Here is a 14,989-nt window from a genome sequence, read left to right on the forward strand (position 1 = left end):
CTTCAGTGGAGGTATAAAGGGAGGAAGAAGAGGTTGTCGTTGAAGAGAACGAGGAGAAGTGCTTCTGAGTCGTTGTTGAAGACGTGACTCCAACAGTATCCACTGAGGATGAGGTCGCAGCCGATTCAGAAAAGCTTTTACTTGAATCTGCCCCACTCGCGGCAGCTTGATGACCACGCTTCCGCTGCTTCATTATTGTACTCATGAGAATGAAGGAATAAGGATTCTTTAAAAGTCAAGTGAAATATGACCTTGGTCTTTTTAACATTTCCTCTTTCATTTGCAGTGGCTTGAATTCAACATCATGGATGATTCGGCAAGAATCCTGAACAAGAATGTCCTATAAAGCATTGATCTTGCAAAGGCGACGCAATCGCCACAAGCACTCTTGGGGAATGCAGCAAGCAGTAGATAAAAATATCGGATACATATATATAACAAATTCAATTCTTTGTCTTTCATGAATCATGAATTGAAAGGCAAAAAAAAACTTTACTTTTGAACTACGTATCTTCATCATAGCCAGAGCATCGAGGCTTATCGATGGTAGAAGAACCACTGTACAATAAGCTGGCAGTCCGAGCTGGCTCTAGTGTCCACCTACGCCTTCGTCGAAGACGATTTAGTTTATGCAAACGACGTGCTGATGGTGTAGTTGAGTTATTTGCCTTCTGGTTTGGTCGGGATTCTGATAATGTCACAAAATAAGTTTTTCCAAACAAAGCATCGCCACTGGTAGCTATTATCCTAAGATTTAAACTCCTGCGTTCATGGTGCGTAGTCCAAGCAAAGGCTCGTTCTATTGCTTGTTTTGCCTGTTCTCCGGAAGCTTCTGTGAGCGATGGGCTTCCAATCATGACTCCTAAAATAAACATTACTGTCCAGAAGACAAGTTGAGATGAATGAATATAAGTGCTGATGATACTGTTGGTTATCATCATATTATTTCTTGAACTGTCATCTCCTTCGCCGTCTAATATATCCTCCGTTTCTGACGTAATCGAGGACATTGCTGTTAGATCCTCAGTAAAGGACTCAATTTCTGGCCAAGCTGCTGGCATTATTGATCTACGAATCTTCCGCTTACTCAGGCTTGAGAGCCCGGTGGGCGTGTGGAGAGTCGATGTTATTTGTATATCCTCAGAATTATCCTGCAAGAAGTAGTGTGTGCATGGCGCTAAGGATAACTGAGACGGTTCAAAGTCCTGAAGATCCTTCTGGCCTTTTATTAGGCTCATATTGTCATAGACAAGACTTGGATCGTTGCTCCTTTGAACAGTGTCTGCCTCGATCATCTGCGTCGATTCTGACGTATCGCTTAGTGCTGTTGCAAAGATTCGACTCCAACGTGGAGATGCCAATCCTGACTCTGAGTCAACAAAGGTATCGCTAATAGACACTGTGCTTGAACGCTCGCTGATAGTACTTTCGTCACTCAGAGGCTTCCCATCATGCGTTATAGAAGTGAACTGACTTAAAGAATCTTCATCATCCCATGGCATAGTATCATCGTCCAGCCAATCTGTCGAATCTATCGAATCTGCTGGTTCTTGCTTTTTATATCCACTCAGAAACAGATTCCGCCCTCCAACTGCCGCAGATATTGCTGAATCCATCTCCTCGGCCTGATCATCTTGGAGTACTTGATGTCGCACTGCTCTTTCCTGCTTCGTGTGCATCCAGTTCTGATAACATGCTATTGAAACCAAGTCCTTGGTGAGACATTCGATAGTCTCAGCAGTTCGATCCAGCTCAACGTCCATCTGTTGAAAAACCTGGGCCATCTTTCTGTTACGTTCCATTTCAACAATCTCGGATCTCAGTAAAGGGTAGCTTAAGCGCCGTCCAAGCCTTCTGATCGAAGATGTTTGTTGCAGGTGATCTTTTAAATCTGTCACAGCTACCATTGACCCGGCCATATCGGCGGACAGTAAGGCTGGAGTTTCACTTGCATCAGACATCTGCATTGCCTTTTTTGAAAAGAATGTCCCATCATTCAGAGTCGTTACTTCATCTTGCGCAACATCTGTAGTCAATTCATCCTCATTATTTCTAAAATCTCGACGAGTTTCGGGCTCATTCGCATAAATGGAATCTTGGAGCTCCAAAAATAAGCTTCTCCGTTTCCCCGAGTTCCTATTTAAAGATGTGCGAGCGCCGGTAAGAAACACTCTTTGACTCCATCGTTTGTCATCAATATTGGCAGCTGGGTCTAGATAATCATAAGACGGTGTATTTTCTGGCTCATCATCATTTCCAGTATCATTTAGAGTCTCAGATTCTGCAAATGTGAAGGGTATGATTTCTGGCATTGTATTTACTCCATTCTCCTCATTCAGTGAGCCCTCATGTGCTGATGTGGATCTATCCACAGCTGTTGCGGCATCCGTAATAAGGTGCTCCAAGAGTGAACATATTCTTTCGAATGCTGCGTTCGAGTCTTCGTCACTTTGGCTGTTGAGAGTTTCCAGGCTCCGTCGCTTTTGACCCATGTGTTGACATGGGCGTGAAGCATCGGTGTTGTTGTTTTGTGCAGAGCTACTGGATTTCGGTCGGGGTCGATAGGCCTTGTTCTCAGAGGACCATTGGTTGTGGTATGTGTTAGAGGCTGTGACTGGTCTTGAGGGGAAAGAGAGATTGTGGAAAGTTGAGGAGGGCGAAGTACGTTGGTTGGTGCATGAAGTTTGAAATATTTCCTCATTGGAGGGTGCGTGTAAAGGCCAGCTTATGCGGTTACTACGTCCATCCAAGGCGGTGGGTATTAGGGCTTCGAGTTTGTTCTGTGTTGTGAATCCCCACGTTCTTGATTCATCTAAGGAGGTGTTTCTTTTGTTGTCTTGATACTCTTGGCTGTCAAAAAAAAAAAAAAAAAAAAAAAAGTTAGAATAAAGGGGTGGGTAATACATAAAACCAAAACCGCAACCGTCGCATCCTTCAATTTCCTTACTCTTCAAGGGAGAAGGTATTTTGATGGGCCGTAGTTAAATATGGGCTGCTCATATGGTGGGGCGTTAGGAGGTGAGTATGGAAACGAAAGAAGTAGAGAGGAAGGGAAAATGAAGTTGAGGATAAAAAGAGCAAACTGTTTTAAAAATAACAAGAATACTGACGTAAAAGCAGAGCTAACTTGCACACGCTAAATTTGCTCCAAAACTTGATGATGTGATTGATGTATGCAGATATTGAAGGGCGCAGACAATCCTGAAAGACTTTAGATGACAATTGGTGTTATTCGAGTATTTGATAGAAGAAATTGCTGTTACATCTTCTCATGAGCACCTAATTTTCTTTCTATTTTCCTAAATCATGGCCTTTTCACAGCAAGGCGTCATCAACGTCTCTAAATGACCAATCTTCGAGAAGAAAATCGATACTCTGTCTGGATGACGAAGCCAGCAAAGTGGTTTGGGCTCTTCCCAAAATTTAAGCCCATATTAAATTGGTGTTTGATAAATCATGTTCTGGTTCAGTTCCATGGGTCCGTGAGTTTTTTTTTTTTTTTTTTTTTTTGCAGAAATCGAACGGTATTTATTGAGGTTAATATTTTACATCATGTGGGATAGTCAATAAGATAGTGAGCGAGCATTCTGGGATAGAATGGGACAAAATGGGACAAAATTACAAATTAGCGTAGTTGGCAAAGGGAAAAAGATAAGGGACTTTTTCAAAATCAATTCTCCAGATAGATTATAGGCTAGTCATATCCAGACTCGTATGCAATAATTTCCTTGAGCTGTAACATGAGTTCGGGGTGTTTGTCAAGGCAGCCATTCATGCGTCTCGTCCAAGCATTATCGCAGGGGAGATCCTGTCGTGTGAGGCCCAGAGTTTCACAAAAGATCAAGTAATGATCTCGCTGATCTCCACCATGGGACATGCGTCGTCCCTGGAGACGCTCTCGAGCATTTATAAAAAATTGAGGGTAGCACTCTTGGAAATCCTCAAGAGAGAAATCCTCTATATCACGCAGCCATTTAATTTGAACATTCTCAAACGAAGAATCTCGATAGCCGTACTCATCTTCACCCCAGAGTACGTTTGCGTCATCGTCATCTTCTGGGCCAATCCAGCCGACGATGCCTTTAAACTTTTCAAGAATGCAGGGCGGTAGGGGCCCAAGGTGAGCGGCAATGGAATGCATCCAATCTCTGTCTGATAGCGCTTCTCGAGGCTGAAAGAGCAAAGACTTGAATTTTTCTCGGCTGTCCTTGGGAAGACTACTGTACATTAAGTTAAAGAACTCTGAATTACGAGTGGCCAGCTCCTGCAGCTCAGAGCTTCGATCAAATAGCGCTACCAGCATGTCTTGCGGAGCAGATTCTGTATAAATGTGGTTCAGAATGTTCTCTTGGGGATCATCACTCGCATCCTTCAGTGATGGGTCCTGTGCTTGTTCAGCTGTAGAAGAATCATCGTCTTGAATGGGTGAGATTGATACACGACGGAGGGCATTCTCCGCCTGAAGTATAGAGTCATTAAGGTGTATATCCTTAGACTCAGACTCGGATTCAGACCCAGCACTCGTCTTGTCTTGGAATTGGACGCCAGATAGAGTGTTCTCGACTGATTCTTCATAATGATCATTGACACGAGTATGACTTGACCTCTGGCAAGATTTTAGTATGAGGCGGGCACTTTCCCTAGAGAGGGGTTTAGATGAAGGATTTCCCATGTCAAGATCGAAAGTGACAGTTGGACGACGGCCTTGGGCACCCTTTCCATAGTTACTCATGGCCGGAGCAGAAACTTGCTCAAGCTCTTGCTGGCGCTGGCTACGGTCGAGTAAATGGACGGCTGTGGGGTGCTCTTGAGAGTCCTTTCGCTTACGCTGAAGGGTTGACGCGGGATGGAAATCAATGGGGGTAACAGGGGACCACTCTGAATTTTCCAAATCATCGTCCTCACCCGAGTCCGATTGAGGATCTAACGGGGGAGTGCCTGCGATGGCCGAGTCAGTCATCATGGCTTCAAGATCATTTTCGTCGTTAATCGATGCAAGAGAGCCAGTGTAACCTGGGTAGGTCCTTGGATGATCCAGTGGTGAGTGTCTCTTGCGTAGGTCTGTAAAAGACAACGTTGGGGCTTGTAGCGCCGACATTGTTATGTGAATTGGAGAGGGTATGAATGTGTGAACGTGTGTGTAAAAAAAAAGAGAGAGAGAAAGAAAGAGATGGAGTAATAAAAGACTGTGAATGTTGATGAAAAAGAATAAGGCAGTAATAAAGAAAAGCGTTCGGGTGAAGGAGAGGAAGGAAGGGGGTGGGGGAATGTGGAGAAGAAAGATAAGGAAAAAGAAAAAAAAGAAGAGAGGAGCTGTTGATGAAGCTTTGTTTGTGTGTGAGCAAAAAAAAAAGCACTAACGGCGCCATTGCTGTTTGCTGGGCAAGGTTCCAGAGAGGGAAAAAAAAGAAAAGCAGGAAAAACCAAGCCAAGGGAATGATATCAGTCAGTCCTCATTTATTAAACTGAAATCTCGTCTTCGACTTCCATTTTCATGAAACAAAGAGACCGAGTTAGACTAAATGCCGCAATACACGTACAAAATCATGCAGGACATCATTTGGGCACAGCTTTTGTTGTGCCTGGTTGGTGGCAGCTGTTAGCTATTTTATATCACGTTACTTACTGATTCGTTTATTTATACAATTTACTATTAATTTAATCATCTTTTTTTTTTTTTTTTTTTTTTTTTGGAATCTGTTTATGGTGGCGGGTTTCCAAAAGTTTATTTTTTTTTTTTTTCTTTTTTTTTTCTCTTCCTCTTCCTCTTCTTCCTCCCTCTCCCCTCCCCCTCCTCCTCCGTAAACACCAGCATGGATCAATACGTCGCCGGCCTTGAGCAAACCTTGCAGCAGGTCCTCTTTTCTAACGACAGCAACCAGATCAAGGAGGTACTATTTTTCAATTCAAAACAGTTTACAGGATGTTCTCATGTTTGATTCGGAAGATCCATTCAAAAAAACAATGACTGATCCAGACTCAACATGAAATTGTCTTGTGATTCTAGGCTACCAAGGCATTGAACAATCAGTTCTTTGCCGACGCTAATTGCGTCCCTGCTCTGGTTCATATTATCCAAACTTCTCAGCAGAAGGAGGTAAGCAGCTATTTTCGTTCATTATATTTTTATCATTATCATTGTAACAACATCCAGTGTCAGCAGCTTGAGAGTGCATGCAGTGCTTATATATCATGAGTATATTAATGGCTTAGTATTTTATGTCTGAATAAATTTGCTTCGTACCTACTTCTCTTTTGAACTAGATCCGTCAACTTGCAGCTGTCGAGCTTCGCAAACAGATCTCGAACTGGTGGTCCAAGATGGAGGAGGAGACTCGCACGTCTGTCAAAGCAAAGCTTTTGGAGACCATTCTAAATGAACAAGAGTAGGTTTGATCTATGGTACTATCAGCAGAACAAGAAAGTTTAAACTTATCAGACTTGTTGCCTAACGTTATATCACTGTTTCTAGACCACTCCCTCGTCATTCCACAGCACGTGTTATTGCCACAGTTGGAAGGATTGAGATTCCTGCCATGACCTGGAATGAACTCCTCGCTTTCTTATTCCAGTGCTCCAACAGCACAAACGCTGGTCATCGTGAAGTTGGAATTTACATCATCTACGCCATCTTCGAAGTCACCGATGCCTTTGCCGACAATTTGCGCCAACTCCTTGAGCTTTTCAGCCGTACAATTGTCGATCCTGACTCTCCTATCGTTCGCATCACCACTGTCCAGGCTTTGGGGAAAATGGCAGAATTCATTGAGGAGGATCAAAAAGACGAGATCAACATGTTTTCGGAGCTCGTCCCACACATGGTTAATGTTCTTCAGCAATGCCTTAATGATGGCGACGAAGAATCAGCTACAAAGTGCTTCGACGTCTTTGACGGCCTCTTGCTGCTTGAAATCCCCATTTTATCAAAACATGTTCAAAACCTTATCCAGTTCTTCTTGAGCATTGGGGCCAACAAGTCCTACGAGCCAGTTTTACGCGTCCAGGGACTTTCGTTCCTTATGTGGGCTACTGTTTATAAAAAAACGAAGATTCAGCGCCTCAAGCTAGTCGCTCCTATGATTCAGGCTTTAATGCCGATCGCTGCTGAGGAGGAGCCTGAGGATCAAGATGAAGATTCTCCTGCTCGTCTTGCCTTCAAGGTCATCAACACTTTGGCCACCAACCTTCCTCCTCAGCAAGTTTTCCCTGTCGCTTTGGAAGGCATCCTTGCCTATATGGCTAACGCTGAACCCTTATATCGCAAGGCTGCTATGGTTACCATGGCTGTTTTGGTTGAGGGTACTGTTGACTTTATCCGTCCCAAATTCAACGACCTTCTTTTGGTCGTTTGTGCTGGTCTTCAGGACCCTGAGACCGAGGTTCGTCGTGCCGCATGCATGGCCCTGAGCTCATTTGCTGAGGAATTTGACCAGGAAATCGCCGAGAACCATGCCAAGTTATTGCCTTTGGTGTTTAATTTAATGAACGAACCCACCCCTGAAATTACAAAGCAGGCTTGCAATGCTTTGGACGCTATATTAGAGGGTCTGGGGGAGAATATCCTTCAATATCTCCCTGTTCTCATGGAAAAGTTGTTGCACATGCTTGATCACGCTCAGGGCGAAACTCGTGCTATTGTTGTTGCTGCTATCGGTAGCGCTGCTCATGCCTCTGGACCCGAATTCACTCCTTACTTCCCTGAGGTGATTAAGCGCCTTCAGCATCTTATGACTCTACACTCTAATGAGGATGAGCTTATGCTTCGCGCCGTATCCACTGACGCATTAGGCGCTATAGCCGCATCTGTTGGCAAAGATGTTTTCAGAGTAAGTCGACTTAATATTTTTTTTCTAATTTTCGAGACCCTCTAACATTTTATGCCATATGCAAGCATCAGCCCTAATCCCTTTTCTGCTAAAATTACTATTGCTCTATGTTTATTAGCCTCATTTGAATAGTTTGATGAACTTGGCCATGGAAGGATTGCTTCTTGATAACACTCGTCTCCGAGAGTGCGGATATTACTTCTTTGCTGGAATCGCTCAGGTTTTTGAGGACGAATTCTCGCCTTATTTGTCGGGCATCATGCCTCAATTGATTGCATCGTGTCAACTGGATGAGAACAGTACTCGCTTTGACAATGAGGGCGAGGGTGAAGATGACGGCGAGGATACGGCGGAGGATTTGAACTACGTCTTCCGTTCCGCTATCGCTGACGAAAAGGAGGTCGCTGCCGATACTATCGGCGAATTTTTCCAGCATACTCGATCCGCATTCCTCCCCTATGTTGAGTCTAGCGTAAAGGAGCTCATCAACCTCACCACACATATGTCTGATGGAGTCCGTAAGGCCTCATGTGGTGCACTCTTCAATTTCCTGCGTACATTCTACAAGCTCTCCAACTGTGAGGAATGGAAGGCTGGGCTTCCTGTCGCGATCCCTCTTCATGATAATGTTGCTCAGCTTAACTCGCTGGTTATGCCTGCCATCCTTACAATCTGGGAAGATGAGGATGACAAGTAAATAATACTTTGGTCATAGTTGCCCTCTGGATGTACCTTCATATGAACCATTGACCCTGATTCTTATTTTTTTTTTCTACAATGATTAGGATGGTTGTTGTTCAAGTCTGCCAGGAAATGGTAGAAACTGTCAAGCTTTGTGGTCCTGGTGTAGTTGCTAATTGTATGTATTATATATTTATTTATTTATTTTATCTATATTTGTGGAGTCATTCACTAATACGAAGATCCTCGCTTCAATGGTCGTAGATATCACTACTATTGCTGAGCACTTGAATTTGATTTTTGAGAAAAAGGCATATTGTCAACAGGAGCTCGCTGATGAAGAAGGTCTCTTGGATGAGGATGAGCAGGCAGAGTTTGATGCGTTGCTGATTTCGTCTGCCTCGGACTTGGTTGGTGCCTTGGCAGCCGCTTTGGGCGAAAGCTTTATTCCATACGCCAAGGTCTTTGTACCTCATATTGCAAAATACTACAAGAAAACCAAGCCTACAAGTGAGCGTTCGATGGCCATAGGCTGCTTAGGCGAGATTGCTGCTGGCATGCTGGGTGGTATCACCGAGTTCACAGAAGTCATTTTCCCGATCGCTCTTAAGGGACTTAGTGACGAGGAGCCCGAGGTCAGAAGTAACGCTGCCTACACTGTTGGTGCCCTTTGCCAAAATACTAATTTGGACATTTCTACCCAATATCCAGCACTCTTGACTACTTTATACCCCCTATTCCAAGGCCAGAGCCTGGACAATGTTACAGACAATGCATGCGGTGCTGTCGCTCGTATGATCATGAAGTATCCCAATGCGGTACCATTGGACCAAGTCCTCCCAGTCTTTATGCAGGCCTTGCCATTGAAACGCGACTATGAGGAGAACGAACCAGTGTACAAATTGTTATTCTCTCTTATTCGTTCGCAAAACTCTTGGATTTTCGCGAATTTGACATCGTTGTTGCCCATTTTCGCAGAAGTTCTTTCTAAGGAGGATGAGCTCAAACCTCATACGCGTCAAGAGATGATTGAGATCATCAAAGCCTTAAATCAACAGTTCCCAGCGTTGAATATTAGCTCATCCCCCTTGAGTGCATATCTCCAATAGTCATTAGGAGAAATCTTTAACTTAATCAATAAAACCAGTAGAAAACCTGATCTAAGGTCCTTGGTCGGCTTTGATGCATATTTTAGGGATGCCTTAATCGGTTGATCGAAGTCCTTCAGCTATCTTTGGCATTTTTTTTATTTTTTATTTTATTTTATTTTATTTTTTTTTTTTTTGGCTTTTATTCACTTCTGTTTCATTGGTTTGGATGGTTTGGATGATTTTTGTTTTCTTTGTTGGTTGTTGTTGTTACTGTTTTTACTTTTCTTCTATCGCCTCCTGCCGTACCGATGGAGCCTGACCTTTTTTTGTTCTTCAAAATATATAAAAAAAATCACAACCACGAGTGAGCAATATAGTTCCTATCAAAAGGCAAGTCTCTCTTTAATTCGCCGGTTCTAACAAAACCACCGTATAGCATCGCCAAAACATCACCCAGTATCTTATCATTTACAGATAGACCGAGCTCACAATGGGCCGTCTCGACCAGATGTAAATATACATCCTGAATAGACTTAAGCATCTGTGACCTATCAGCGCAAGGACGGCATCGAGCTTCACGTCAGGAAACAAGATTGAGTCAATATCCCGCGAATTTTTTTGTTAAAACAATAGAAACGCTTAGTACAGTACCAAAACAAACGGTTCATTGTTCTGTATTACCTCCATGGATAGTGTGACATGTCAGTCACATGTAAATAGTAACTTTACTTATCAATTATTAGTTATCAATTAGGGATTGTCCTTCGCCCCTATTTAAATCAGTAGGAGGTGATAAATAAAGGGACGTCTCTCATTCATTTTCCTATCCATATGATTCATGTTGATCGCCATACTCCTCAGATAGACTTTTTAATGCATTTCATGCCAAAAATTATTGCTTGTATCGCGCTAGAGGACTTTTGTGATGAGATAAGATGGTAACTGGTGATCACATCGATAATCTAGTACAGCGACGTGTAGCTTGAAGAGTGTTTTAAAGCTTCTACTACTCACGTGTCGGAGCTCTCGCTCTGCTGTGACCAAAGGGAAACTGGACCACCTGAATTTCACTCAATCCTACAACTGGCTACTTACTTCAATAAGTACATTTTCCCGGTGAAAACACTACACTGAGCCAATAGCGAGATCAGCAATTAGGTGAATTCCTAAATATGCAATAGGGAGAAAAAAAGATAAAAAAGGTAAAAGGCTTTTTCATATCGCAGCAAGAGTGAAAACAAAAGCATTTATAATAATGGAGAGAGACGCCAGTGTAGAAAACTTTTTTTTTTTTTTTTTTTTTTTTGAATAGAATTGAATTGAGTTGGATTGAATTGATAGTTGTTTGGTGATCGAAGCTTGAAGGCTTGGGTCTTGATGACGGATAGCGAGAAGGCTCACTACGGACAGATGGAGTAAACACCTAACACTGATGGAAAACTCAGCGGCCTTAAGGAATGGGTAAGGCCTTTCTCAGGCTTCATTCGCAAAATAGACGCGCAATCTCGTTCACCATTGCTGTCGTATGACTTACCGAGATTAACCACTTCATTAATGGATCCCTTCATTGAATAAACCACAGCCCCGACCGCCGATAAAGCCAGCGAAACGGAACCTTTAAACGATAACACCAGCGCCAGCACCACTTCCGCCGATGACAGCGTCGGTTCCTCCGGTAGATGTGCATATAAACAAGTTAGCTCTAAATGTATGAACACCAAGAAGATGCAAATGCTTGCTTTTGTTGTCGCCTTGGTCTTGAGTACATGAGTATTTAGTGGCGCCTCTTTTCAATGGGATAGGCATGGTGGTCCTTCTCATCCAATGAAGCCGTGGCGGTCTCAGCATCGTTGCTGGGCGCAACATCAATTGGTAACATGGCCACGAGAAACAAAGACAGTTTCAAAAGGCTTTCATGGTGAATTTCCTGGTAAAGTGAGAGAAGTAAAACATCGTTAACTCTAAGCGATCAGGATGAGCATTACCAAGAATAAGACCATAGCAACCGACGACAACAGCCGCATGAAGGAAGTAAGGAAGTGTGCTTTTGTGAAAGGGAACCTGAGGTTCATATTTACACAAGCGAGATGATCCGGAGCCTAGGCTCCTTTGCAATGCTCGAGAGCTCGGCTGGTTCATGGCAAGCATGGTATAATTATTGCATGCCTAGATGTAGGGGGAATGTTTAAAAAATGGAACGTAAAAAATAATACGTAAAGGATACGAAGGATGAGAGCCCGATATAGAATAGAGACCGAGTGAAATTAAAGTTTGTTTGTGTTACACCTCGCATAACATTTGCCCACAGCTGAACACATTTGCATTCGCCAACATATAAAGAACAGGTCCAGAAGCATTTTGTTTTTAAAAAAAGTTATGTCTAATACCCTTCTAAAAAAAATATTCCCAGCTAGTAAAACAATCATGAGGAAATGAACTTCATAAAGCAGTTAGACTGGAGCGGTCGTGGGCGAAGAATCGGGTCACTCAATTATTTCCCATACTTTATTGATGAAAGCCATCGTTTCAGTCGTAGTTGCTGCACTCGACGACTGCGCCAACCGCGTAAGGCCTCGCCGGATGGCAGCTTCATTGGAGTCCGTCAATACCTCCGCTGTTACCACATGAGCTGCTGAAATGGCTGCAAGTAACTTCAGGGAGGTAACTGCGATTGTCTCCTCAATACTTTCAATCCCAAGGACTGCGACATCCATAGCCCATTGACTGGTCTCCCTTGACACAGTGCATCCTCCTACCGTAGATATAGCACTAGCAGCTGTGTAAAGGACCTGTATACAACCCTGAATTAACGGCAAGTATTCTTTTTTACTAACTAGCAGAGTATTATCACGAAGAAATGACATCGCACATTCTCCAAGGGTCGGGGAAACCAGATCCATTAGGCGACACGGTACACAGTCTGAAGACGGGGCTGGAGAGAGATGGTTTACTGTCGCTTGGGATCCAATTGTGGACCCGGATGCCAGGCTTTGCATCGTCATGAAAAGTACATTAATTAAGCAGAGCGCTGAGGGCAAGTTGGATCTGCTCCCCTTGATAATTACGTCCGTAAGTACAGAGAGAATGTCTCTCAAGATGGCTAGCAACAGATCCTGAGGTGAACTGGGTATTGGAGATATGCTATTTTCTGCCTGGGTTATCACTTCATCACCCCTAAGCTCATCTATTGGTGCATTTACGCTTGAAGTATCACAGTCCTTGCTGATCCGCTCCAAACCCTTGGAAAAACAACCGCTGTTGTATGGAGCCGTACACAATATGGTCTTTGAGAGTACGTCAACAATACCGAGTTGTAACTTATACAGCTCGCTCATAAATACTAAGAGGTAGCAGTGCGGTTAGAAACTTTTTTACGGATTCTGTTATTCGACCAAGGGGAGCAGTTGTGAACGTACCATTTTGTTCAGAAGTAATTCTCACAATCGGATAAAAATAGTTGGTGATAATCCGGTAAATCCATTGACAGGCTTTGCTGATTTGCTCCGAGGTATCGGATTGGATATTCCAATTCACAATCCAATCATACATTGCAAACAGCCAGGACCGACTTGCAGCTAAATCAAGCTGATCTACTTGTAAGGGTTTCAATCCGATCACTTTACTCATACCCGTATATATTGCCTCCAATGAAGAATCCGGGAACATGCTGTGAGTAATTGCTGTGGAGAGAGTTCTGACTATGCTAAACTCTAGTGGGTTGTCGATTCTATATCACAACCACCCAAAAAGACTGTATTAATAACTTTTTTTTTATTAAAAAAAAAAAAAAAAAAAAAAAAAAAAGAGAAAAAGCATTGTGATACGTACCGTTCTGCCAAAGCTAAACGCATCTTTTCGGGAATGGGCTTTGCGTCGTTGTCAACACCAGAGGGCTTATTCAACTTCCTATACTCACGTGCGAATCCGTGAGCAGGAATTGTCTATTGAAGCATACAGAGTGTATAAGTATCTCTCTTTTTTAAAGCCTCAAAGGACCTACAAATGCAGTCTTCACACAGTACCTTGAGAACCAACAATGGCGACAGGCGGGCAAAACGAAGGTCATCGATCGCTTCATCGGTAACTTCCAGAGCCACTTCTAGAAGATCTTCTCCTAATACTCCCTGGCGCTCCATAATCTCCAGAATGGCAGTGGAAAGTGATACAATAGCATCAGTACTCGCGGCGATCGATGGAGCAAGATTATTCCAAACACGGATCAAAAGTTGGTCAGAGGGGGATCCATAGGTTTTTATGACCATTCGATCAATAAAACTTTTCCAAATTGCGCAAGGGATCATTTCCCCTAATTTCTTAATAACACGGAGTAGATCATCCAGAGGAATATCCCCTTTATTATAGAAAGGAGAAAGATATAATGGTTATCAATAGCACCGAAAGTTCGAGGACATACAGATGAATTCTAATACCCAATCCTACCATGGTCGGCTGATATTCCTGTAGCTTGCTTGAATTTTAAAACGAGTTGTGCAGGACTGTTGATCTTGCAGCCAGAGTTTGGCACAGGGATGTTTTTTGGGAGGCCTCGTCTAAGTAATCATAGCAGAGAGTTAGGATATGTTTGAGATGCATATAGAGGAGCTGAGGAATATACCCATTTCATTGAGACAGCTACTAGCATTTGCCCTACCGAAGATACTCTATAAACCAACTAAACCCATCGCCAACGTATCCGCCCTTACTTTGAGATAGCATATAGTCAATCAAAATTAGCTCAGCATTTGAGCGGATTTGGCTATCGTCGGAGGTAAGCTTCCTCACAAGTATCCCAATGACCTTGCGTGGGTTCACTAGATTATATAAAGCAGTAATATCAGCCTGGCATAGCTATTTTCAAAGCATACTAAATCCTTCCGCTGAAGATTGAAAGGAGCTTAGAGAGACATACCAATTGAGACAACGAAAGAGCTTGCTGTCATCTTGATCTTAACGTCATCGATCAATAGCAGGTCTATCATAGCATCTTCCAACTGAAATCTTTTCCATACTCAGTAATGGTGGAAGCAGACAAGAAATGAGTGAGCAAGGTGGTTAGAAGTAGGACTTACTTTTGATCCTCATCCTCAGATAGAGTTGTAAAAAAATTCATTTCCGCCAGTGCCTTAACAACTTGAGTAGAATTCCATAATCTATTGTAGACCCGGACTTCATTCATCATCGAGAAGCTTTGATCTGAGCTACTTTGAAGGCGAACTATCAGTTCCCGAACAAGAAGCGCTGGAAAGAATGTAATCAGATGGGCTAATAGGTGAGCGAATTTCATTGTGATTTTATGTGGAGTGTCCAAACTAGTGACTAGCCACGATTTCATAGATTTAAGGCCCACATCGGTCATATTTGGAGCAAGCGCTTTTTGAAGGGCTAGCGCGC

At 43.1% G+C, this 14,989-nt stretch overlaps 5 protein-coding genes across 5 annotated transcripts; 2 read left to right on the forward strand and 3 right to left on the reverse strand.

The window, feature by feature from the left end:
- Positions 1-503: 503 nt before the first annotated feature.
- Positions 504-3,000, reverse strand: BCR41DRAFT_399899 (hypothetical protein; the record flags this gene model as incomplete). The annotated part of the gene is made up of 2 exons (XM_022029104.1): positions 504-2,850; positions 2,948-3,000. The coding sequence occupies 2 exons, from the start codon at positions 2,998-3,000 to the stop codon at positions 504-506; spliced, it is 2,400 nt and encodes a 799-aa protein (XP_021877841.1).
- Positions 3,001-3,709: 709 nt separating this feature from the next.
- Positions 3,710-4,330, reverse strand: BCR41DRAFT_284409 (hypothetical protein; the record flags this gene model as incomplete). Its single annotated transcript, XM_022020260.1, has 2 exons — positions 3,710-3,988; positions 4,037-4,330. Coding segments are annotated over 2 exons (573 nt in total), but the record flags the coding sequence as incomplete, so codon positions are not given.
- A 1,439-nt stretch (positions 4,331-5,769) lies between these two features.
- On the forward strand, positions 5,770-9,655 carry BCR41DRAFT_360530 (armadillo-type protein). Its single transcript, XM_022025386.1, has 7 exons — positions 5,770-5,891; positions 6,008-6,097; positions 6,265-6,386; positions 6,473-7,826; positions 7,945-8,519; positions 8,612-8,685; positions 8,772-9,655. Exons 1-7 carry the CDS (start codon positions 5,814-5,816, stop codon positions 9,614-9,616), a joined length of 3,138 nt encoding a protein of 1,045 aa, XP_021877843.1. The 5' UTR covers positions 5,770-5,813; the 3' UTR covers positions 9,617-9,655.
- A 1,767-nt stretch (positions 9,656-11,422) lies between these two features.
- Positions 11,423-12,602, forward strand: BCR41DRAFT_373825 (hypothetical protein; the record flags this gene model as incomplete). The annotated part of the gene is made up of 4 exons (XM_022026819.1): positions 11,423-11,542; positions 11,617-11,747; positions 12,117-12,163; positions 12,436-12,602. 4 exons carry the CDS (start codon positions 11,423-11,425, stop codon positions 12,600-12,602), a joined length of 465 nt encoding a protein of 154 aa, XP_021877844.1.
- Positions 12,576-14,411, reverse strand: BCR41DRAFT_164280 (hypothetical protein). The gene is made up of 5 exons (XM_022019676.1): positions 14,250-14,411; positions 14,039-14,148; positions 13,621-13,949; positions 13,427-13,539; positions 12,576-13,325 (listed from the first exon to the last, which is right to left on the reverse strand). Exons 1-5 carry the CDS (start codon positions 14,312-14,314, stop codon positions 12,917-12,919), a joined length of 1,026 nt encoding a protein of 341 aa, XP_021877845.1. The 5' UTR covers positions 14,315-14,411; the 3' UTR covers positions 12,576-12,916.
- Between the last annotated feature and the right edge of the window lie 578 nt (positions 14,412-14,989).

Source organism: Lobosporangium transversale (genome assembly GCF_002105155.1).
Source record: "Lobosporangium transversale strain NRRL 3116 chromosome Unknown BCR41scaffold_43, whole genome shotgun sequence".
Classification (NCBI taxonomy): domain Eukaryota; kingdom Fungi; phylum Mortierellomycota; class Mortierellomycetes; order Mortierellales; family Mortierellaceae; genus Lobosporangium; species Lobosporangium transversale.

Coding starts and splice junctions, on each gene's coding strand:
- BCR41DRAFT_164280 (XM_022019676.1), bottom strand. CDS start 14,314: ATGCTATCTCAAAGTAAGGGCGGATACGTTGGCGATGGGTTTAGTTGG. Junction 14,149..14,249: donor TGGTTTATAGAGTATCTTCG/GTAGGGCAAATG, acceptor ATGATTACTTAG/ACGAGGCCTCCCAAAAAACA. Junction 13,540..13,620: donor CGCCATTGTTGGTTCTCAAG/GTACTGTGTGAA, acceptor ATGCTTCAATAG/ACAATTCCTGCTCACGGATT.
- BCR41DRAFT_360530 (XM_022025386.1), top strand. CDS start 5,814: ATGGATCAATACGTCGCCGGCCTTGAGCAAACCTTGCAGCAGGTCCTC. Junction 6,387..6,472: donor ACCATTCTAAATGAACAAGA/GTAGGTTTGATC, acceptor CACTGTTTCTAG/ACCACTCCCTCGTCATTCCA. Junction 7,827..7,944: donor TTGGCAAAGATGTTTTCAGA/GTAAGTCGACTT, acceptor TATGTTTATTAG/CCTCATTTGAATAGTTTGAT.